Below are 26,438 nucleotides of genomic sequence, written 5' to 3' on the forward strand. Positions count from 1 at the left end.
GCTGATGTGTGAAATCAAAGCGAACCAGTTTTTATAAGTGGTTTATTACACCTTAATTTTAATTCATCGAGTGCCCACTAATTTTGGAAGTTTGATTGCAACTTTTTCGCCTTATTACAAAGTGCTCAAAATAAAGACGTAAGTCAGATAAATAATACGGTCTTTTTAAAACACCTTCCTTAGCTTTCTCATTACTTTGGTGTAAACGATAATTTCAAATTTTAAACTTCAAAAGAATCCACTGTGCGTAATTAAAAGTAAAACGACTTTGTGTTTTCTGGCACCCTACCTATTCCCAATCACGATGTTTGTAATCACTACACTGATGTGCCTGAATAAAATTGAATATCATTTTCTTTATACTTCAATATACGGAGATTCCTGGCAAACATTGTAGACCCGAGGGAATTGTTCCCAAAGTGAAATGTATATCTATGAACTGTCTGGATTTTCGTTTGGGTTCAATGCGGAAATTTAACAAGTGTTTAATGATGGGAAAACAGAGCAAGCCTTACCTAGTTTTCTCACCTCCCTTGCGAAGTGTACCGTTGTTCCCTATGAAACGAAAGTTTTTCTCTTACTATAACTACAGCATAAAACATACCTACCTAATATATGTATAATAATTTCCTAATTCCAGTATTTAACTACTGTATACAGAATAACAAAATTTTATGAATTACTTTAGCGTTAATACTGTGTTTCCTATAAGATATACCAATTGGATAAACGTGAAAGATAGACACTCAAGAAAGTGATCTCTTGACGGTATAGCTCTTTTTGTAAAATGATGTCCAAAATAGTACTTACTGTCTTAAATCTCTGTGGCTATTGCAACTAGGGCCTAAGTGTTAAGGGCGGGCGGATGGTGAAATTTTGTAACCGTGGGAAGCACACAGAGAGAGAAATACCTCTAATACGAGGAATCAAATATAGAGAAGGAGTTGAAAATCTGAGGTGAAGAGTGCCAGAATGGACACAACAAAGCAATGGCAAAAGATAGTAAAACAAGCCATGGATCTGCTAAAGATTCAGGGCATAATAAGTGTTGTGTCTGTGGTCGCAACCCTTACCAATCATATAGTCGCTTATGAAATTACGATATGTGTGGGTGAATTTGAATTAAAAAGCTGCTTTAAATAGGCATTAATTGAATTTGCTTGTACGAGATTATATATAGATGTCGAGATGGCGCTATATCGTGAAATTGCATTAATATACAATCGAGCATCTTCACGGTGGATTTCACAAGCAATTTCATTTAACAAAATTTCCGGAGAGAAATAGATTTTCATAAATTTAATTTAAGATTAATAAAAATCAAGCGCATTTGATAGATGATAATTATTAACTCAGTTTCATAGCTCTCCGAATGTGGAAAAATATATTATACAGGGTGTCCCTAAAAGGTCTGTACAACGCGCTACCATGGGTTCTTGGTATCAAAATAGGACGATTTAACCCAACTTACCTCTATCCAAAAGTGCTTCGGTAAGGCGCTATCTACCGCCAAAGATTTAAAAAAAAAATCGTTATTTTTATTTTATCGGAAAATGGTTTTGCCGATTAAAATGAAATTCGGGATGTGAATGTCTAATGTAAAAAGGGTCTTTGTGATATCATCGTTTTGATTGTAGTTGCTATGTAGGTGGTAAAATACTGACCATCCACATCTGAAGAGGTCTAAAACTTTTTAACTACTATTTTGACGGTTCTGAATTTTTAGACACTGATAGACAGTTTACTTGCAAGCATTTTTTGTCTCTTGATGAATATCGCTATCTGTGATGGTTTACGAAAAAAAAAAAATTAGGCATGATGAATAGCATGCACCATACATGCGATTGTTGCTCAAAAACCATAAGTGCAAGCAAGAAGTAGGCTATGACGATTTGGAAACCTGTAAGTATACTGCCTAACGCATTGGCGACCATTTCCACGACAGTATCCAAACACTAATAGCATATCAATTAACTCTGCGTTACTGTATTGAAAGGCCATATTACAATTTTAACAATGAAATGTTAAGTCTTCAAGCAAAACGTAAATTGTTCAAGTTTAAGAAACAACAAACAAACGTTATGCCACTGTAAGGTTTCACAGCCATCTTTTGATTTTTTGAGGAACAATCGCATGTATGGTGCATGCCATTCATCATGCCTAAATTTTTTTTTTTCGTAAACCATCACAGATAGCGATATTCATCAAGAGACAAAAAATGCTTGCAAGTAAACTGTCTATCAGTGTCTAAAAATTCAGAACCGTCAAAATAGTAGTTAAAAAGTTTTAGACCTCTTCAGATGTGGATGGTCAGTATTTTACCACCTACATAGCAACTACAATCAAAACGATGATATCACAAAGACCCTTTTTACATTAGACATTCACACCCCGAATTTCATTTTAATCGGCAAAAACATTTTCCGATAAAATAAAAATAACGATTTTTTTTTTAAATCTTTGGCGGTAGATAGCGCCTTACCGAGGCACTTTTGGATAGAGGTAAGTTGGGTTAAATCGTGCTATTTTGATACCAAGAACCCCTGGTAGCGCGTTGTACAGACCTTTTAGGGACACCCTGTATATATATAGTAAAAAACACAAAGGGAAATTGTTCTCCTTTGTTCCAAAGGAGTGCAGTTGTCAACTTGGAATAAGATCAAAGGAGGCAGTATCGGTATCGTGTTTAAGCAGAATTTAAATTGTGTAATATGGAAATAACTTATCCAAACCTCCACTGTTCAAATATGAAATGAATGTAGGTATTTTTCTCACGTTGTATATTGACTGTTAAATAATGTTCTAGTGTTTTATTAATAGTAATTTTTCAGAAATTCAATAAATCTTATTAGTTTCATTTTTCTAAGATCACGAGTGAGGGCTTGAATAAGCTCTTATTGCGATGTCAAGTTTCAAAGAAGGGTAGACACATTCAGTCGATATACTCACGAGATAGTATTATTAATGGCGTTTTAAATTCATCTTAACAAGATGTAAAAATGAGTCTTACAATCTCAGTCTCTCATTTCCGAGGCAAAACAGTTTTTGCCAGATATGTACTCCTTTTTAACGTTACGGCAAGCACACTTTAGGAGGGTAACGTTGCTTTACATCCAGAAACATTATTTAGATCTTGATAGTTGAATATAGGCTACGTATAATCGAAGATTTAGATGTAATTATTAGTTTCTTTTCTACTGATTACATTTTGGCATTTTCCTGCATTACCCTTGTTTCATCGGGAAATGACATTTTTCAGAAAGTCATACAAGTCAAACTGGGACACCAGTCTAAACATAAAACTGGTCAATTTAGAAAATAACTGAGTTTATTGTAACAATGTAAATAAATCTTAAAAGTGAACTCAAGCATATGAATAATGTATAAGCTTTACATTTATCGAAAAGCTTTTCCGTTATAACGACTGATGCTCTCTGATACACAGAGGGCCATTAGCTCCATCCGTGCTCTAGGTCATCCCTATAGGGAGTAGCGGTATGACTTAGGCCAATAGAAAAGCTCTCGGCAACGTTTGTACCTCGTCGTCCTTTTTTGTATATCTGTAATCGCCTTGTAAAATCCTTTTTGGTACATCCTGCATTCGTTTTCTACCATGAGCGATGTGTCATATACATTTTTCCAATGAATTTTTATATCTTGCATCTTATACTATGTGTTTTTAATACAGTCCACATAAACGGATCTGATCAGAAGTGGATGTCCTGACGCGCAAACCTTAGGCGCAGATCCGGCTGACCCAAGATACTTCGATAAGGCGTTGGAGTTGATTTGATCCGCTTACTCTACTTCGCCTGCCGTTCTAATTCGCGAACTCGACTTGACCCTATTCAGCCCATGGGCTCGGCTGACGCACTACCTTATAAATTAACCGCAAATATAGTTTGATACCCAACATTCATTGCTGCTTTTTTTATGTTAAAGTATTCCATACTAAATCCTTGGAGGTTAAGCAATACCTACTCATCGGTTTCGAAAAAATAAGTGGTTTTACGTGGAATTAATAATGTAGGGGAGGCTATAGATCGAAGTAATTATTCCTTTATTTTTAGTAACCATGAGCCTATCACATTTTTGTAATTTTTAGGGGGAGTATTAATAAAAAACCAAAATCCTCTAAGCGAACTTGTTAATGTATAAAAACAAAGGTAAACGCCAACATTTTTATTGCAGGTCTATAGTACATCGCTTGGTCTTCTGTTCTGATTTTTTCACCCGATATTTTGTTCAAAATATTTCAAAGTCGCTATACAGTTATAAATTTTGTTCGGGAAGCGACTAGACTCGACATGTGTTTTCCACAAAAGGTGTCCAAGTTTTTGTTGTTTTCGTGGACTAAGGTTGTGCTGCTTGCCCACGGTTTTGGTTATATCTGCAAGACTGATACGCAGCAATATGTCTTTGAGTCTTCGGTATTATGCGTTGGGACACAAACAAAAATTCGGTGCTTTTATACAATTTTCAGTAACCCGTTGGAATTCGTGCAAATTGTGCGATCAAACCTTTACTTTTTGTTTGCTTTTATATTTAACTCATTTGGTATTATAACGAATGCTTTAATCCAAAGCATGTTTTCCTGCTATTAACGTTAACTCTACAAAAACAAAACCCAACATTCCAGACTCGACAAACTTCTAAACAAGGATTGTATAGAGAAAATTGTCAATACTACAACGCTACTGAAAGGACGGTGGGAAAACAAAACTAGGTTAAAAATATTAATTTGTTGACCGCGTACAATTTTTTCCGTACGATAGGTATCTTCTATTCAAAGAGCAGTTAGGTTTTATAAAAAATTTTAGGGTTTTCTTTAACACTTTAACACAAATCAATTAAATCGGCAGCATTGAAACTTCATTTACAGTTTGGAAGTAAAGCGAGCAACGGCAAATGAAACAAAAACTTTGTTTATTTTATAAATCACGTTAATCTGGGACTTTGTGGGAATTTATTTTTCCCCCAGCTTTTACTGGAATTTTCCATTTCAGAAAATGCGATAATAATACAGTCACTTTCACAAAATGCGAATCGTTAAAGATACTTTTATATAGAACGTCGAAATTCCTTTGCGTTTGTAGTTCATTTACATTTTATTTTCGTGAAATCCATTATAAAATTATTGGTGAAATTTTACGGCTAAATTACTAAATCTAGATTAACCTATGAGTTGTGCGTGTAATGTATATTTCTGCTTCTGGTGTTTAAACATTGTACTTGTAATTGTACTTGTATTTGCGTTCCAGTAACAATTTTACAGGTACATGTCAAATATAGAACAAACGTCAAATAGAACAAGCAACAGCGCAAGACAAACAAACAAAAAAATCAGTAAAAAAAATCATTAGCAGGGAGGCTGTAGCAAAGTATGAGGTTCGGACATGTGGCCGTTGGGGGTATTTTTAGGTCCGGCAACGTCCCAGAGGCAGGATAACCTTTTCCATTTAAACAATCTGTGGACATGGGACATGGGATATCAGTTCATTTGATCCTTCAACTTGATTTTTTGGTTTTTTCCTAGTAACATTTGCAGTGCTTCCATCAAATTGTGGTAAAATGTGTATGATATACAGATACACCTTCAAGGGCTTGAACTTTTTACTTGGGAAGTTCACCAACATTTTCGCTGTATGGACTACCCACCTACCGACCACAGGCAAGTAAGCATAGCTACTTTGAAAAATTAAAATGTCATTCACGTATATAAATATTTAAAATTTATATTATTTATAGAAAATAAGTATACTATAAGGCGATCCGAGCATATTCATACACTGCGGATGATTTGCTTAGAAAACTATGATTTTAAATTAAAACGAATTAATGGAGCCGCGGAATTGTTACACAATTTAGTTGTTGAGTATCGAAGTGTATATAAAAAACCGACATTAAATTCCCATTAGGTTGCTCGGCCATAATGTATAATCTTAGATTAGACGGAACGACGACTGCATTAAGTCCACCATTCGCGTGCTATGCCGATAAATTAAATTAGACTTTCCGAACCAGCTTAGGTCTCAGCACGTATTTGCACCGGTTAAATATTCTATGCTTTTGAGTTACTCACGAGGTTGCTCACGTGTCTGTGCCGCGTGCGGTAATTATTTTCCAAAATTCCATTTTTATTCGTCAGAATTCTACATGTGAAGCAATCGCAGTTCAAAGAATAGGGAACTTTCTTGTACAAATGAGTAATTGTATATCACTTTTGTCCGACAAAATGTGTTTTTTCTTCCTTTAAAATTTGCATCGACGATAGGTATAAGGGAAGTTAATTATCCAAATAGAGTTAGTTACCTTAGAGCTTGTATCTTTTACATTTTATTTGTAACAACTTATGTCTCCCAGGACCAATATTACAGATTTGGCTCTGACCCCTGTATTATTGAACTACCTCATCGCGATCATAGGCTAATATATTACACATATTATAAGTAAGACGCTGATCGGGTTTCTATCCAAAGGCTTATACCTATATATATACAGTTTACTGATTTTGTACTCATCCTCTTTCGTTAATTTGAATTTTCAGTCTCGCAGACTTATAGTCAATTTTCATTTCTACTTGTGATTGTTTATAACCATATAGACTAAACAAGTACTAATAAAATAGACACTTCGTGCTTAGAGATAAAACTATACAGTCAACCAAATGTGAAGCATAGGTACATTAAACTAAACTAAGGACCGAGCTAAGGACCATAAGCGAACTCCTTTTACCACAGGATCAATTTAATTAACAACAACAACAATTATTTCAACTTTTTTGCTGTAGTCAACGGGAGTAAGGAGATTAGGTTTATGAAAAAGCATGCACCTCATTAAACAAGCCTGTCACTCTATAAGTGATTCCTTGAATAATGAGGCTTTTTGTGAGGCTTTGTTACCTGCTGCCGTGGATGAAATAAGACAGAAATGTCTATTTTAGTTATGTTAGGAAGTTTAGGAAGTTATAATACCGTTATTTAATGTTAAACTGGGTTAAATGAAAATGAATGATTGATTTTTCCAAACTATTCTGAAGAATGTAATTCTGGAACCGCGCTCTTACAAAAACTATACCTATAATTAATTGCCAAGAGATTCGTTCACAATTAAAAGTTTGACTCCCTTGTCACACCAACTGCTCACTTTAATTCTTCTTTCCGCTCTAAATAAGAAACGAGCCCAAGAAATTCGTATGAAGGGAAAAACTTTCCATTCGTTATTATTGTTCCAAAATGCATCTGTTGAAACAAACACGAACCTCGACGATACTCTGTATGCAATTTAAAACTAAATTGAAGGCAAACAAAAACCTATAAAGTATCTCTACCACCAAAACTAATCGAGTAGACAGTAAAGAATAGCATAAACCGCGGTGGGTAAGTGAGCCTCTCTTATATGAAATCGGTAGTAAAATAAACTAATCCGTCCCCGTAATGATTTCCATTTATCCTTTATTACGTCAGAAGCTTTTGAGTAAATTCTCAGCTCGCGCAAGTGGAAAAGAAGAGACAATATTATGAGACCTTTAAATATTTATTGCTGGCGGCGGCGGAGAAAATGTACCGAATAAAAGCAGGTTGAATAATCCAATTTCGCAAGGAAAACTGAAGTCAGAAGTGAGATTTTTTTGTTATATAAATGCTACCACGAGTGAGTTTGTTTGAATTGTCCTTTTTATCATGTTCAGTCTGCGTTTTAATAGGTATTGACAATGAGTGCTCCTTATATAACCCTCGTCAAAGTAGTTCAAGTACTACTCCTACACGTACTACAAACGACGCGACGTCCACTGAACTCAGAGGATAACTCCTTGTTTAAGGATTTGACCAATTTATTCCTGCATCGGTTCAAATTTTCTTATAGAAATAGCGTTTGACTCGTATAAGTTTCTCTTCGAATTTTGATGTAATTTTATTTTTCAACAAAAAACATTTATTATTTAACGTAGACGCAAAACAAATGAGAATTCTTCGAATGGCTTGGGGGCTGCACTAAAAAAAGCGAAGGTTTATGGAGGGCACGATCACGCTTGCGGCAGTACAATTCCCTGCGTGCGTATATTATAAGGTCTTTAATCTAAATACAAGAGTCGGATTAATTGTTTTAAACAATGGTAATAAAATAATTTACAAAGGTTTACTATTAATTTGTATATGACACGTTTCATCTTCGAATTTGTAAAGGCGTTCATAAAGCAGCAACAATTATACCAGTGAATTTAAAATATGACAATTGAACCAAACATCCGAAAGTTGCACTCTTTTTCTGATACATTTTATTAATAACCAAAAATACTGAAAAAGTGTTTAGCGCATTTTTTTGAGAATTAAGAAAAATGTCGTGTTTTGTCCGTGTTAAACTACTTTTAAGGGAATAGTCCTAGGGTCCTGGCATTTTTTGCAATATGTAGCCTAGATCTTGAAGGTGTGTCAGACGGCCATAAAATTTCGATGCCCTTCTTTCTGACCCTTTATCAAAATAGGGTTTTTGTGTGGTGGATCTGGTTTAATCCTTCATAGTACTCTAATGAAAGGTCTCAACCAAAGTAATTAATTTCTACCAACCATAGAACGTCTTCTCGACCCCTTACCGCAAGAACAGATTGTTTAGGGACGGTACTCGCAAAGGACGATTGGGACGTATGGACGAAATATATCCATTGGTGATGCAAGTGGAAGGTCAGGAGCTAGCCCAATCTTGGAACAAAAAAGCAGTGTACAACCTTCCTTTTTTACCAAAAATCGACTGCACCAAAATTTCTCGGGAAAACACTTTTTCTTATTAATTTTGGTGCGTAGAATCCAAAACAATTCGTACTCTTTCGATCAGACTTCTCAATCAAAAGTTATGGACTAGAAACCAATTTCGAAAGAAAATTCAAAGGGCTGTAACTTTTGAACTAGTAGGCCAATCTTGGAACTGTTTGAAATTATGGATTCTACAGGCCACATTCTATAAGAAAAATTTTTTTCCGGGTCGATCTGAGACAATTTCTTTTGAGGGGCTCAAAAAAAGGCACCTTCCTTTTTTACCAAAAAACGACTGCACCAAAATTTCTCGGGAAAACAGTTTTTCTTATTAATTTTGGTGCGTAGAATCCAAAACAATTCGTACTTTTTCGATCAGACTTCTGCAGAGGCACCTCTAAATCGCATGATGCGGGTCACTCTGTAATTGGGCGCATGCCTGTTGAGGGCCCAAAACAAGAGAGGGATAAAATAAATAATAAAAAAAAATAAATAAAATAAAATAAAAAGTTATAGACTAGAAAAGAAACCAATTTCGAAGGAAAACATTCTATAAGAAAATTTTTTTCCGGGTCGATCTGAGATAATTTTTTTTGAGGGCCTCAAAAAAAGGCAGTGTATAACCTTCCTTTTTTACCAAAAATCGACTGCACCAAAGCTTCTCGGGAAAACACTTTTTCTTATTAATTTTGGTGCGTCGAATCCAAAACAATTCGTACTTTTTCGATCAGACTTCTCAATAAAAAGTTATAGACTAGAAACTAGGGAATGCAATACCGAAAATACCCGAATACCCGAAAAGCGGGATCCCGCAGCATTTTTGCGAGATTAATCCCGCACATAAATGGAGCGGGATTTGCGGGACTGAGGAATTTGTCGACCAAGGGGACGACTCTGTTTACTTTGTTAATGAAACTGATAACGGCGAATTATTTTTTAAATAATTGTTAAACTTTTTTTGTTAATACATCTGAATGAAACGTATTTCGAATAACTGTTAATTCATTAAAAAGATCCCTTACCTAATAAAAAATCGTACACAGCGCAATTATTCACAGCCCATCTTCGTATACCGGATGTTATGCAAACTACTTCTTCAGTCTTTCATAGATCAAGACGCAGTTTTTATCACTGTACTCTGTATTCTATGGAGATGTGCAAGTGTCAAAAATTTTCAAAAATTAGAAGCAAGTAATGCCGTGTATCATATTCTGTTACCTTGTTTTTTATATCAATTCAATATCAAAATAGGAACTTAGACGAGGATGTACCTACTTGCAAATTTCAACATCAGTAGTAATCGCATAATTATACAGGATGTCCCAACTAAAATTTGCAAATTAAAGAAATGATTAATGCTTGCAGAGCTTCAATTTTCATTTACTTTTCTCTTACGCCAATGTTATTTTGTGGATTTCTGACTTTTAATTCATCTATTTTATTGACCTTAATCAGGATAACGTAATATGTAAGTTAATGTAAGTAATGTTGAATGTAACAGAGGTACTGATAGACATGTCTGCAATAAACAGTGTATACATATGTTAAGACCCATTTCTGATAATAATCTGGAGAACAGAATGAGTATTCAAATGGTCCAACTCACGAGTCATGGTGCCATGAGTTTGTTCATTGGTAATCAATACAAATTTAATGTGTACATTTTTCGAAAACTAGTATGACAGGAGTTCAAATTTATGGTAAGTATTGATTGAACTTGGACTATACTCACATGACAAACAATTATAGTAAGTAAGAATAAATTGTACTAAAACGTATCAAATAAATAACGCTTTCGAACTAGATTGAGGAAACTGAGGTTACATTGAATTCTGAAGAATGTACTTTAAATACGCCCGTTCGAAAATTTGTTCAACATTTTTCCCAAAGAGGTAAGATAAAGTGAAAATTAATTATGGTAGTTTGTATTAATTTTTTGCGGGCACCTTCCAATTATTTGTGTGATAGACAGAGTATTAAGCCCTACCGTATTTAACAATTTCAAATAGAATTCTCTCGGTGTCTTTCGTTTGCCCTTTACTAAACTTTTGCTCACGTTTTCCATTATTTGTTTGGTAATGTTTATTATACATCTGTAATTCGGTTGAACAGAATAGGCTCCGTAATCATTTCGGTTTCAAAAGTATCTTTCTCAGTTTTCGTCTGTTTGGTTGTGCGGTGCCTGAGGCATATTTTCCTTTGCAAATGCGTATTTTGCTCTCCACATTTTTGCATGAAATAATTCCATTTAATTTAAAGGTAGCATGTAGACATATCACATGTTGCCCTTACCTATACATTTCACTTAATCTTTCGGCTCTATAACAAATTTGGTAATACGCAGACTTACTACTGATGTGGTTACTACACACATAAAAATATGGAATATAATAATGTCGGTGGTGTAAAATCCACAAAGGGGGTTGGATTTTCTTTGCATTGAGGGACTTCTTTAATTTAGCCAGATCGCGTTTTAACATTTAATATAAGTACGTTATGGAGATTCTTTTATTAAAAAAGGTTTAATTTTGCAGCCGTACATATATATCGAGAAAATATGCGAAATAAAAGAAACCAAATGCAATTTGATTGTCTTTTGTGCTAAACTTTTTCATTTATCTCATATCCCTGTTGATCTCTTTTTTTCCATTTCTGTCGCCCGGCAATGCTTTGTTTCTATATATTTTATTTAGAAATGTAGATCCGGATATCTACTCTATTAATAGTTCCTCTATGATTCGCAACACTGCCCTAAAGTTTTCTCGTTATTTTTTTTACTGATTTCGTTTTTTTACGCCAGTATTGCATCTTATTTCAAATTCACTTCTTTCACATCTATTCCAATACCTAAATGCTGCCCTTATTCAAACATTTACTAGTGACATTTTAAACTAAATCATGAAGAAACTAAATTAGCGTTGACTCGACCCCATAAACATTTCTAATTTGAAAACTAAGGTTATACATCTTCCATGCTTATTTAATGAAAAAATAACGCCATTGTTTCAATATTGTATGCGACACATTCCTAAACGAACTTCCTCTGTTTAAGCAATATTAGTGAAGGTACAAGGCAACCAGATTTCCAGAAAAGTTAAAATTCGTTTGGAACGTGGAAATACAACATGTCCAGTTAGTTTAATTTGTACGCTAGTTGAGTTAAATTCTTATTACATGTAAATTTCTTCTGTTTAAGAGTAAATCTAAATCAGAACATTATTAAACAATACCCATGCCTTAAACTTTCGCCGAAAAATGTAACTACACCTCCTCCTTCAAGTTTTGTACAAAACTTTTATGTAGTCGTGCTCAAAGTAATAATGCTCGAGAGTTTCATTGGAAATTTTCTTTTGTGTATAAGTTTCAAGTGTTCTATTGTTATGTCACTTCCATTATTATTAAAATTGTCAACTACGGTCTTCTATCCATGCGTAACGTGATAAAACAGTTTTAAATGCCCGCGCTTTATAACGAAAGCGAAAGGTCAATATGTTTATTGATAGATTACTAAAATTTACCTTTAATTGAACAGTGCATTTACATAATTTTATTGGCTTATTAATCGTTTACGTAGTTTTTGTATTAGGTATCCCATATAATCAAAATCTTGCGTTGTAATTTTGTCGGTTTTTCATTTTTAGCGCATTTTTGGAAAAAGTAGCGCTTATATATTCCCTTTGGCTGTTCGGTCGGTCGGTCGGTCGGTCGGCTGCAAAAATTTTTTAAGTATAATACTCGAAGGAATTATCGTAGAATGCTAGGGTTTGAAGCATTAGCTTTGTATCACAATTATTTGCATGCAGATTATATTTCAGCGCTAATAAAACATCGATCCGTCGCACTAAAATGCGCATCGAGTACTTTCCAACTTGTTTCCAATTCTCTTCGAGTTTATTATTATGTACCAATGGTTCATTTCTACGAAAACGTGAAAAAATAACCAGACTGGCTATATTTTTTTACAAAAATCGAATTTGACCTTCGATTTTACCGCTTTCCCGTCCGAGAAGTCTACTCGTTCTCTAAAATTGAGTGCCTTATTCATTCATATGCTAGAGCCAGCCAATTATTAAACATACTAATTAAATTTATAGCACTCTGATTTTTATATAAAGTACCTAATGGCCAAATAGACTCGCACATTTTAAACACAATTAGTTTTTATGTACCAGAACGAAATATGCGAAAAAAGGATCTTTTTTATATTCCAACTTTTAATACGGAAGGACGTAGAAATTCATTACTAGTCAAAATCTTAGTTACGTACAATATCATGTCAAAAATGTATTACATACCATTATTTAATACTACATTAGTAAATTTCAAGAAGTCATATTCGCTCAGCTTCATAACATATCAACATGTATATCAATCAGAATCTACTTTATTTACTTCAATCATCATTCTTTAAGTATCTATGTTAAATTAATCACCTACTTGTCTCACATCACATAAGTACATTCAATTCTGTTTATTTCCAAACAAATAAATAAATAAATAATAAAATGCTGGATTTTCTTTTGAGTTCATGTTATTCTCGTTCAATAACAGGACCAAAGGTCATACTTTAGCACACTACTTGATAACATGATACAAAAAAAAACGTATATGTACTAAATAGAGTCAAAAATAAACTAAAGAACACTTCATTGCAACTAATTAACTACTTAAATGCAGAAAAAAATCAAAACATCTATAAACTTAAACCTGGTTATTGATACCGATTGATACCCTTTCTCCTCAAGAAAACGGTAGACTGTAACTTAACCAACATGCCCAAATAAACCGCAAGTTCTGCAGTCACACAGGAGAAGACAAACGCAGGAAAATTTCAAAGATAGCTATAACGATGGTGAAAAATCACTTACTTGATGCGCCGTTAAAACGTCGTCATCCATTTTGTACCAAAGTTAGTGCGACTAGACCTGAATGCTTGAGTTGTTTGAAGACGGAAAGGATCATAGATTACGCTTTATTCACATCCACTCAAAAAATAAGGCAAGTGTTGTTTCCGCAACTAAAAATGTGAAATATGCTTAAGAGCAGAACCTTTCATAAACTCAAAAGCTGTGATTCTGGTTGTCAGCACTCACATCAAATAAAAAATTTGAATCTGAACTGAAAAATTCATAGTTGTTACTTGTTAGTTACAACCTCTGAAACAGATATTCCTAGTAGGTACTTTGCGTTGCAATATATACAAAGAAACACAGGTTGCTTAAATGTTTCTAACCATTAACGTAAAAAGGAAAAACATTACGTATTGTCTAAACGACTTTTTAACGTTAACTTTTCTCGTTTCCAAATTAATAAAACACTTGAGATGCCAAAGGTCATTATTCTCTTAAAGAAAGGTTGTTATGATACTGGAGGTAACAGCGTTCACATAGCTCTGAAATTACGGTTTCACTTATAGATTTAACCAGGGCCAAAGGCATTTTTTTCAAATACATTAGTTCCGTATAAGATTTGATAAGGTTCTACGCATTGGGACGCGTAGAAAGAGGTGAACTTGATTTAGATCTTGAAAAAGCACTCTCGCATTTCTCTTGAATTCGAAACCTCTTGCGATTGCGCCTTAAAATTCAGTTTTAAGAAAGAATTAGAAAAAATCCAAATGGTCAAACCATGACAGATTCCGAATTAGCTGTAGGGACTGCTACTTGAATTTTCATTTTTTCAAAAAAGTCCTTGTCTATATCTTGTCAAGTGCAACAGGTTGTTACAGTTTATGTGGCTTTTGTATAATTTGATTACATTTGTTGTTCCTTACTCAAAATGATAATTATTTTATTAGTCGTTTAGAATGAGAAAATGGAGTACGTTGGGGAAAAGATAAATACCCTCAACTCGCATAATAAAACTAAGTTTAATGGAAATGGAAATTGCTTTGTAAAATGCAACTAAATCAAATGAAAATCGGTAATAAATTTTAATTACATCTAAATTCTACGGTATTACCTACTTTACGGTTAGGAGTGTGCAGGACTGATGTTAAACAGTATGACGTGGCTTTGTTTGAAAATTACTCTTGAAGGGAGTGAATTGTAGCGTATTTGCTTTTAATTATCGGTTCAGATAGGATTCCTATTTAAATACAATGAAACTTATTCTCGAAAACCGAAGAAAAACGTGTAAGAGACCCATCAACTAAAGAATTTCGCAACCAATTCCTCGATAAAAAAGTTTACCTACTCACGCAGATTTAACGAGTTCATGCAAATTACGTTTTTAACGCCCTTGCTACCTGCGATTACATATTTTCGCAGAAACGTAGGTACATTATCACAAATTTGACTAATCATATGTCAGAGTGAGTAACCTCAAATTAACAACAGTTCATTCGCACACATTTTGATAACCATAAAGGCGCAATTTGGTACGAGCATATATAGATTTAGGAAGCTTTGATGATAGAACCGTACAATTACACATGCGTATGATAAGTTGTCCAATCTGTACACTAATGATATTCTAGAAAGGAATCGTATATCTAAACTGATGTGGGCAACATTTATCTCTATACATATATGATGGGGTGAATCAAGCAAGGGCTTTCTCGTTTAAATCCGAATTCGGACATGGAACTTTTGTAAGGGCATAATAGATTGCGCTGCTGAAACCCGGCGCACTAAAAAATCCAATGAAATAAACAATAAAATAATAAAGCAAAAAACCGACAGGAAACCTTAGAAGTTGGGCTTTTCGCTAAAATCTGGAAATCAATAGCCTTAATGAGTTTCCTACTTGAAACAAAACGTTTCAGAATGATATTAAAGGAATTTTCTAATTGGTAATAGTGTGGCATTTTAACTAAATCGTGAAATCTAGACAAACGCGTCCAAAGTAAGTTAATTCTGAAACCTTTACATAATACAATCAAGTGGAAAAGTTATTTACTTTCAAGCACTTTCTCATGTGCCTACCAACTGAAAATAAAGTTTGCTTTTTTATCATATGAAATGGGAAGGAATACAAGCGTTGATGCTTTTAGTGGTCGATAAGTCTACACTGCACTCCACATTTAATGAAGTTGTAAGGTAAAGGGAAAGTCTTTTTCATTTTAGGTTTAAGTTTTCGTTTTCACGATGGCTCGTCAACACTGACATCGTCAACAGCAACACAATCTGTTGCTAATTACTTAGACGATCGACGAACAGTTAATTAATGAGAATTATAAAGTGTTTTAACAGTTCTGCAGTAATTAGGTTTCTTCCCTATTGTAAATTATTTGTTCAGCTAGATAGGGTCATACGTGTTGCAGTTTTAAGCACAGGTTCATCTGTGTCGTTGCATTATGAATTTCACTTATAAAAATTTCGATATATAAATGAGACATTCTGAAGGTAAGAAGGTATATTGTAAGTGGGCACAATCATACAAAATAGAATCAGTAGAAGTAGATACTATTTTAACACGTAAAAGTAATGAAAATTCTAGTCCGCCCTGTCTATCAAAGGCCCAAAATCTAAAAACGGGAAGCAGTCACGTTACTGTCTTACTTCAGATCAGACCCCGGCCCAACGCAATGATTTGAGAGCTATACTTTTGTAAAGGCAACAAAATTGAGAAACGGACCTTACCATCAATTACGTCTTAGGAGTGCCAAAAATTGTAAGTATCAAGAACTCAAAAAACTAAATGTTTCGGTTGGCCTGAACTAATTTTGTAAGTGAAAATTGCGATTTGGACAATAAGTGCAATTATCTCTTACAATTATTGCAATATATAAATAGCACGCAATTAAGTGAAATAGTTACTTTGAATGGTAGGATATTGGATATAGTTTTGAGCCACATTATTTTGTAGACTGTAGAGGTACCAATATTCTTATAAATGAAGATTCTCATCATCCCGGTCTTGACACACCACACATAAGCAACTTTAATGTGGAACACAAAACTAAAATATATAACTTAAAAAAATATTATACATTAAGTATATTCTTAATATAAATTGGAATATCTTAATAAAAATCTCTGATGTAAATGCCTCATGTCTGAAGTTTTATGAAATACTGGAATCAGTATTCGACCAACTGATGATATATAATCATAAAAAGAAGAAATTTCCTTCGTAGTTTACCGTAGATCTTACTAGAAATATCAAAATTAAACTCAAACTCAAATTTAAATAAACTAGAAATAAGAATTCAAACGTGTAAGGTCAATAATTAAAACTCAGTTAGAAATTGCATAGAGAGCATAATATGGCTTCAACCGAAAACGCTTTTTTGGACATATTTACATTATAAAAAGGATATGTCACGTATTCCCGGAAGGGTAACGTTAAATAATGAAACTTATGAGACCTCTCAAAAGATGGTCTATGCTTTCGCTAACGCATTTTTCGCATGTTTACAAGAACGAAACAAACCATTATATTCCTCTATGCTACAATTATTGTATTAATAATGATTCAATAAGTAATAACAGTAGAAGACATAGAAGCAGCTATCCGAAAGTTGAAGAACATCCTACATCAGAAACGGACCAAATACCCGCCTATAAGTCAAGGAATGCTCCGATATATTTTCATATATCCTTTGATAATTTATATATAATAGTGTATACAGTGCCTTTTTTTTCCCGAAAAAAAATTGTCTCAGATCGTCCCGGAAAACAATTTTTCTTATAGAACGTGGCCTGTAGAATCCATAATTTCAAACAGTTCCAAGATTGGGCTACTAGTTCAAAAGTTACAGCCCTTTGAATTTTCCTTCGAAATTGGTTTCTTTTCTAGTCTATAACTTTTTATTTTATTTTATTTATTTTTTTTTATTATTTATTTTATCCCTCTCTTGTTTTGGGCCCTCAACAGGCATGCGCCCAATTACAGAGTGACCCGCATCATGCGATTTAGAGGTGCCTCTGCAGAAGTCTGATCGAAAAAGTACGAATTGTTTTGGATTCTACGCACCAAAATTAATAAGAAAAACTGTTTTCCCGAGAAATTTTGGTGCAGTCGATTTTTGGTAAAAAAGGAAGGTGCCTTTTTTTGAGCCCCTCAAAAGAAATTGTCTCAGATCGACCCGGAAAAAAATTCTCTTATAGAATGTGGCCTGTAGAATCCATAATTTCAAACAGTTCCAAAATTGGGCTACTAGTTCAAAAGTTACAGCCCTTTGAATTTTCTTTCGAAATTGGTTTCAACGAATACCTGTCGGAGTATTACTGGAGGGTTACGTATATATCAGGGTACATACTTGTGATTTCATTATAACATTAAAAATTCAACTTCTCAAGACATTAAAACCACGTACTGTATTGTCGGTATTCTGGCAAGTTATGTATAAATCTATACACTGCATAAATGTAACAAAATATAGGAAAATTAGAAACCGCAGTAGGTTTTTTTAAAAATATCCTGCCAAAATAGTATCGTCCTGACATCTAACGTGTAAAGTCAGTAGTCTAGTGACTTTTATTTATTAAGAGGCGTCCTCTGTGAAATAAATTTTCAACTAATAAATAGTGTATTACACGATCGTTAGATGTCAGAACGATACTATTTTGGCAGAATATTTTAAAAACCTATTGCTCTTATCTAATCATGGTATATTTTGTTAAATTTATGCAGTGTATTGATTTATACATAACTAGCGAGAAATATAACCGGTCACCATCGTTTCATTTTGCCAGTCTTGCTTATTAAAGATTAAATTCTGTTTACGCGCGGAATTTATGAAGAATTTAATGCGTATCTCATATAGTGCTATAATATAATCGTTTTCAGAATTTTTAGCGGTATCTTAGATTGAATGAAATACCCTACGTGGTGTTAAGGTCCTGAAAATTTGAATGTCTAATGTTATAACCGTTGAGTGAAGGATTACTCAATGTTATAACGATGTTATAAGTAGCCTGATATGTAGGCAACCCGGCATACTCGCCATCTTTTTTATATATAGAACATGACAAACGCTATCCTGAGTACCAGGAGAACATTATCCTGAAGAAGATAGTTAAACGTAACTTGAAATTTTCAGACACAGCTAATCTGCTAAACCAACGCTAGATGTCAGAACGATATTAACCCGGCAGTTTTTAATTTTGAAAAATGTACTGCTGTTATCTAATTTTGCTATATTTTGTTACATTTATGCAGTGCGTAGATTTATACATAACTTCTGACAAATACAACCGGTTATTAGCGTTTCGTGTTGCCAAATTTGCATAGTAAACACTGATTTTTGTTTACGCGCGCAAACAAACGAAAAGTTTAATACGTAGTGCATATAGTCCTACAATATAAGCGTTTCAAGTTTTAGATTCAATGAAATACCGTACGTAGTGTTAATGGCTTGAAAATTTGAATTTTTAATGATACAGTAGTGTCATTAGTATGTACCCTGATATGTAGGCAACCCGGCATACTCGATGTTCAGAAAAGCGGTCATGTTTTTTTAGTGCACTTTCACTTAAAAAAAATAAAAAGTGAACTTTTGCGCTTGATGTCTGTCTGTCTGTCGGTCTGAGTCACAAAGACTCCGGAACTACACCACTAAAGACTTGGTATTGGTGGCATTCGATCAGAATTAAACATTATTTTATGTTTTTATACTCGTTAAGGCATGAAATGTCAATAAGGGCTATTGAAACCGAAAAAACAAAATTTGAAAGTGCACTCTTTGCCTCTTGCTCGCAAGCGCCTTAACGAATTTTGTTATAAATAGAACATCACGATAACTTTATTTCATCTATCCTAGCCTATCTAGGGAATAGGATGGACGAGTTCATGGTTATGGCCGTCCGGTGTATGTCCACGAACTAAAATTTACTGTTCTCACGTGTCCATAAGAACCGTAAATCTATGTATTTTGTAATCAAACGTTACAATAAATGCTTCGCATATGGGCTTGTCTTCCACGATATTCGAATTCGATCTGTGAAGTACATAATTATAAATGGTACTTATGTAGGGGCTACCACGTAGGGGCTGACTTCACAGACAGCATTTAAAATTGATTTTGCTTGCCGTTGCCAAAACAAAATGTCAGGGAATAGTTTATGAGTAAGGGTGGGCTCTTAAAACATAAAAACTTGAAGGTCGTCTGGTACACTTTCGAAGTATTGCAAATCATCCCTCTAAAAACTCGCGCGAACGGAAAATTCAAAAATGAACGAATTCGGTGGTTTTAGAAGTGTTTTGATGTTACCGACCTCAGAAAGCTACCGACAGTTGTTCATATAATTTGGAAGCATATAACCCACACTTCTTATGGCCGTTTGCACCGACAAATTTAAGCGGCACTTAGCTTAAGTGTATAGCTTAAAATCCATGGCAACCATTGTTTAATAATCGTTACCATGGATTTTAAGCTACGCTTAAGCAAAGCTCCGCTTAAATTTATCAGTGCAAAGGACCATTATAGTTATAAATTGTATGGCCTAAACACTCATTAAAAGGACATCGTGTTGGGATATAAAACACATGTTACGCCACTGCGTATTTCCACGAAGGCGTTACATTTCACCAAATAATAAAATTATACCGTTGGCAACAGTGACGCTTGCGCAATTGGTTCTCTGCGTGCTCCGTTCCAGATTGTGTGAAGCTAAAGATCGCGTTTTATCGGCAAATTACTTGCAAATTGGTCTGCCTTTAAAAATAAAAATACGATCAATTCGATGTTTATAATCAACTATGACAAAAACGTGCGGCTGTTATAAGTAGAAACTGTGATTATTTTAATTTGTTTTTTGTGAATAAGTTACGGTTCTGCAAATATCGGTACTATTAGTTTTTAACACCGAAAATGGCAGCCCTACCACGCAGAATAATAAAAGAAACTCAACGTTTATTACAAGAGCCGGTACCTGGAATAAGTGCAGTTCCCGACGATAGTAACGCTAGGTATTTTCACGTGATAGTGACTGGCCCTGAAGATTCACCATTTGAAGGAGGTTTATTCAAATTAGAATTGTTTCTTCCAGAGGATTATCCCATGTCCGCTCCCAAAGTGCGATTTATAACTCAAATTTATCACCCCAACATTGATAGATTGGGTAGGATTTGTTTAGATATATTAAAGGATAAATGGAGTCCGGCACTTCAAATTCGTACAGTTTTATTATCGATTCAGGCACTGCTCAGTGCACCGAACCCGGACGATCCGCTGGCCAATGATGTTGCCGAATTGTGGAAGGTAAACGAAGCAGAGGCCATTCGTAATGCCAAAGAGTGGACTCGTAAATACGCAATGGATAACTAATTTAGGATCGTTTTAACAAATATGATTGTTCTATTTCTTCGCTTATATTCTGCTGTGTCTACAACACGTGTTTATTGTAGCCAGCAAATTAGAACGTTTATATTTGTTACGTTGATCAGGTGTTAATATCTTGTCACACACGTTTAATTCCTACTTTTTTATAGTTTTTTTCTGTCAACTTGAAAAAACTAAACCTTTCTCAATAAACGGAATACAGTAGAACGTGCTTAATTTGAGTAAGTGTAGGGTTATTTATACCAAAAATTATATTTATTGAACCCTTAATTTAGCTGTACATCAGATTACGTTCATTTTCAGTATTTGTGTTGACTGTTAAGCAAATTCTACTGGATTTGTGAAAGCCTAAGCTTTAGTTCTTCATGTAAAAAATTTTTTTCTGCTGTAATTATTATATTCATCGTAATTTGTAAATCGAGGAGTTAAACCCAAGGCAGGGATTCATTTTGTATGGTAGAAGTCAAGGCACTGATTATGGCATTCTGCTGCACTAGGTGTTGATACTAGTATGCTGTAAATATGGTATGTAAGGCTTTTTACAAATAAATTATTAGTTTAAACGTTTTACTTCTATTAATAAAATAAGTTCATTACGTACTAGTCATTTTTGTCTTCCTTGACGTACAAAACGTTTTTCATTTCAGGATTGTGGAAGCTGTGCTTTCATATTCAAATTTCAGGCGTGCAAATCACATTGATCTTGTTTTATGAGAACAATATTCATTTTGGAAGTGATTCGTTAGTGAAGAGTAGTCTCCTTTTACATGCTAAGTAATAATTTGTATGCAAGCACTCGATTCAATATTGCTGTTGAATATCAATGTTTGATAGGTAAGGATTAATCGTCATGAGTCAGTCTGCGACGAGTAAAGACTATTATCTATATTAATTTTTTTTAGAAATACCGCAGGATGTGGTTATCAATGCTTAACAGTCCTAGATATTTAATGCACTGAAGTATATTCAAGATCTGTACTGGTATAAGGGATAAAGGGACAATGCCAATGATCCATAAACATTTTTGATTTAAAAATGGATCGATAGTTATCCTATAATTATTTGATTCAAAATAGTGATCTCCTCCAGTGGTACAATTGAAATTTTCAGCGTCACAACCTTCATAAAATTCCGAATTTGAAATAAAAATATTTTATACCATTTGCAATTGGGAAAACAAAAGTCTCCAAACAAAAATTATTGAAGGTGTCTGCTGTCAATTAACAACAGCAACTAGTTAATTGTAATTTATAAATTCGGGACAATTATGTGTTTTTGAATATCTACTTCGGACATCGCAATTACTGGTTTAAATTCAAAACATCCGGGACGACATCTAGTCAGTTTCTTCATATGACTTACGGTAAAATGGGATGAAAATATACACAGTTGACTTAAAAGGATGTGTGTGCAATACTCCATCCTGCTAAGATCTGTAAGGAACCAAACTTTTGATTTTCAAATAATCAACCAATTATTTTTTAATCCTTTACGTTGCTACTCTCCCATGAGGATGATGACAACACATACTTAGGCTAACAAAGGTTTTCTTCGCTGTCTAAAACCGCCACTATTTCCATTAATTTCCCCAGTTTCTCTTCTCTAATTTCCTATTATTTTCCATGAAGTTTTTAGTAATTACTTGGCGATTTCGCATACGAAGGACAAGGATTTCTCCGTGATATTAGTCCTGGTTTATGGTAAAGTCACATATGAATAAAAACTGCAATTTAATAAAATTTATTATGTAACCATGACTGCCATACACAAATAATTATTCTCGAGAATGAAGTATCGGGGGAGGGTGCTCACAGAAGGCGATTGGATGTCTTTAATATTGACTAATATACACATCTAAAGCCTATTTACTAGCTTCAGAATAATGAAAATGAATTTAGAGTTACCTATTGTTAATTATATGTATTGGTTTATCGCTCTATAAGCGACATTTAATATTAAATAGGACGCCACCCTTCGATTATGATGGCGCGGATTCAAATCTACGAGTGCTCGCTTTTTTTTTGTATTAATAATAATACAGTGCGACAAAAAGAACGGAGCGAAAGAGTGTGAGAGAGAAAGAAGTAAGTAGTCACTTCTGGCGGCACACGTGCCACTTTTGAATTTTTTTCTCAGAAACCATAAACATAGAAGAACTCTAGATAATCGTGGCCTTTACGACTTTGTAATTGTTTTTCAAAATTCCTATACTGACATGGTGCACCTTGCAATGTGGGTGCGAATTGTAAATTCTGACCTTAACGTAATTTGTTGTTTAGTCTCGGCGTCGTTTTGCGAAGATTCTGCATATGAAATTTGTTGTAGAAATTTAGTCGTTACAACAATTTTAACACGCAGGCCCTAATTGTATGCTAAAAGATTTATCCTTAATACAATCCTGTGCCTTTGCAATCTGTTATGAAAATAGTTATGCGCCTGCGCACAGGTTACAGCTGTGAGCTGATTGGCTTTTAACCTAACAAAACAAATAATAAAAAAACAAAATTACAATGTAATTTTATTTATAATACACAATTTATTTGCAATGTCGTTAGGATCAGATGCCGATTTAGAACTTCGAGTTAAAAAAGGTAATTACCAGAGTTGCAAGAGGCGATCTTATTCTGAGTTTTAGCAACGGAACGAATATCCGAAAATATGCATATTATCGCGAACGAGCCCTCATTGGCTTTTTACCGCTTACAAGAGCATGTACGAAAAGCTCTGACTCCAATGGTCGATCGTAGGGTCGAAGTTAACAAATTGCGACAGGAATTACAAGGACGATGTTATGACATTGATTATGCAGTGGGGTATGTAGGTAACGTTCGCCTCCCAGTTTAGTGTTATTGGACCTTGTAGGGCGATCAAAACCATGAACAAAGCAGAGGAGAGTTTTAAGAATATCCAAGATATCTTAAAGAATGCCATATTTTTGAAACAACAGCTAAAATATGAGGAGTCCCGACGAAAAAAACCAGAAAGTAGCTCGGTATATAAAAGATTATCTGCACATATTACCCTCGATTTACCGGAATTGCCCGAGCTTTCTGATGTAGTACGCGAAACAGCGAATAGGGTTGAGTCTATGATGTCTAAAGCAACTCACTAATAATTGTAAAATTAATGTCTATATTGGATCTGAGAAAGTTATTATCTAAGGATGATAGTGAAGTGTATGTGATTGCCGCTTTCTGTGGCCCCGCTAATTTTTGTTTAGGTTTTTGCAATTACTATTAAACTTTGGGATTAACTTAGAGGTGGAAAGATTGTTACAGTCTTTGAAATGATTTTGGTGGCGCTTCCACAGTTACAAGTGTTCCATTGTTTCTTGTATGCAATTTATTATTATTATTATTGTTATTATTAAGATAAATTTATTATTGTACATTAATATTGTCACGCTGCTAATGACATTAATGTTTACACTTGCTAAGATATTATTAATTTACTTCACAAAACAATCATTTTGTGAATTAGGATTTTAATAAAAGATTAGCAACTTTGGAAAGAGCAATAGCAGTATTTGTATTTCACTAGTCGAAATTGACAAATCCTGGTCGACTTGTTGAAACACATGTCGAACTTCCATTTTGTGGGTTTCAGAAACATTCCAAGCTTTGTCTTTTCTCAATTGATTATGGATACAGGCAACCAAAACTAATAGACATTTAATTTTTTAGCCGTAATAAATTGATTTCAAGCACACTTGTCTTTATTGTTATCGCGATAGAACTGCCAACTGTAATTGTGTAAAAAGGAAAAAGGAAGGTTATACACTGCCTTTTTTTGAGGCCCTCAAAAAAAATTGTCTCAGATCGACCCGGAAAAAAAATTTTCTTATAGAATGTGGCCTGTAGAATCCATAATTTCAAACAGTTCCAAGATTGGGCTACTAGTTCAAAAGTTACAGCCCTTTGAATTTTCTTTTCGAAATTGGTTTTCTAGTCTATAACTTTTGATTGAGAAGTCTGATCGAAAAAGTACGAATTGTTTTGGATTCTACGCACCAAAATTAATAAGAAAAAGTGTTTTCCCGAGAAATTTTGGTGCAGTCGATTTTTGGTAAAAAAGGAAGGTTATACACTGCCTTTTTTTGAGCCCCTCAAAAAAAATTGTCTCAGATCGACCCGGAAAAAAAATTTTCTTATAGAATGTGGCCTGTAGAATCCATAATTTCAAACAGTTCCAAGATTGGGCTACGAGTTCAAAAGTTACAGCCCTTTGAATTTTCTTTCGAAATTGGTTTCTAGTAGGGAATGCAATCCCGCAGCAAAATCTCAATCCCGATATTTGCGGGATTGTTAGATGTTAATCCCGCGGGATCCCGGAATTTGCGGGATCTCGCAAAACTTTGAATAAATTGATGGCAAATAAGCAATTCTGTGCGGTTAACTTCCGTATTAAAATAAATCGCTAATTATCACAATATTTAACAAAAAAGTACCTTCGACCTAACTTAGAACTCAAAAACCCTTACCTGTAAAGCACAAAAAGTCTTCTAAAGTGCCTCAAAAATCATAGTACATTTTTAACGAAAAGAGTTTAACAATTATTTAAAAAATAATTCGCCGTTATCAGTTTCATTAACAAAGTAAACAGTCGTCCCCTTGGTCGACAAATTCCTCAGTCCCGCAAATCCCGCGGGATCCCGCTCCATTTATGTGCGGTATTAATCTCGCAAAAATGCTGCGGGATCCCGCAATCCCGGTATTGCACTCCCTAGTCACTGCATATGTATATATATTAGTAACCTCTTCGGAGGTTCTTCTGTGCACAGGTCATGTTGGCTAACATCTCTACCTAAAACATGGTGCTATACTGATCAAGAGAGAAGCTGATGTCAGCTCTCGGTCTATCACCATATATACAAGACTGCCCATTATCTCCCATTCTGTAATGGACACAGAAGCCCAAGCATATGGGGATAAAGACATCAAAGTCAGGATGACTCCAGTCTCGGAGTAATCATTAATGATCAGCTGAACCCTGACGTCGGAATCAAGAGCAGAATCGAACAAGCCAGGCAGGGATTTACCAAATGGAAGACATTCCTCACTGACAGAAGCTTGAACACCATGTAGGTACCTACCTTGAAATGTTACATCTGGCACAAACATATGTACAGTGTAGAAACCTTGACTCTGCCAACAGCCACTACCAAAAAAAGCTATACAGGCTTTCGAAATGTGACTCTGCCAAAGAATGTTGAATATCTTGTGAACGGCCAAGAAAACAAACACGTACCAGGCCTGCTCAAAGCCATCGTCTACAGGAAATGCAAACACCTAGGTCACATCACTAGGAACCATCAAAAATACCAACTACTGCCACACCAGGCAGCGCGAAAACGACCTTGCTAGAGAACATGAACTTGATATGATAACAGCCCAAATTTTACACACAGTTAAAACAAATCACAAAACACTATTCGGCAGCATTAAAAAAAAAGAAGAAGG

The 26,438-nt window shown here is 34.5% G+C and overlaps 2 protein-coding genes across 2 annotated transcripts; both read left to right on the forward strand.

Annotated features, from left to right (window-relative positions):
* The first annotated feature begins 20,263 nt into the window (after nucleotides 1-20,263).
* Nucleotides 20,264-21,546, forward strand: LOC116165654 (ubiquitin-conjugating enzyme E2 N). Its single transcript, XM_031480274.1, has one exon. It carries the CDS (start codon nucleotides 20,509-20,511, stop codon nucleotides 20,962-20,964), a length of 456 nt encoding a protein of 151 aa, XP_031336134.1. The 5' UTR covers nucleotides 20,264-20,508; the 3' UTR covers nucleotides 20,965-21,546.
* A 1,579-nt stretch (nucleotides 21,547-23,125) lies between these two features.
* LOC116165653 (BLOC-1-related complex subunit 8 homolog) lies at nucleotides 23,126-24,685 on the forward strand. The gene is made up of 3 exons (XM_031480273.1): nucleotides 23,126-23,570; nucleotides 23,615-23,792; nucleotides 23,842-24,685. Exons 1-3 carry the CDS (start codon nucleotides 23,525-23,527, stop codon nucleotides 24,089-24,091), a joined length of 474 nt encoding a protein of 157 aa, XP_031336133.1. The 5' UTR covers nucleotides 23,126-23,524; the 3' UTR covers nucleotides 24,092-24,685.
* The last annotated feature ends 1,753 nt before the right edge of the window (nucleotides 24,686-26,438 follow it).

Source organism: Photinus pyralis, unplaced genomic scaffold (genome assembly GCF_008802855.1).
Source record: "Photinus pyralis isolate 1611_PpyrPB1 unplaced genomic scaffold, Ppyr1.3 Ppyr1.4_LG3a, whole genome shotgun sequence".
In the NCBI taxonomy this organism is placed as follows: Eukaryota; Metazoa; Arthropoda; class Insecta; order Coleoptera; family Lampyridae; genus Photinus; species Photinus pyralis.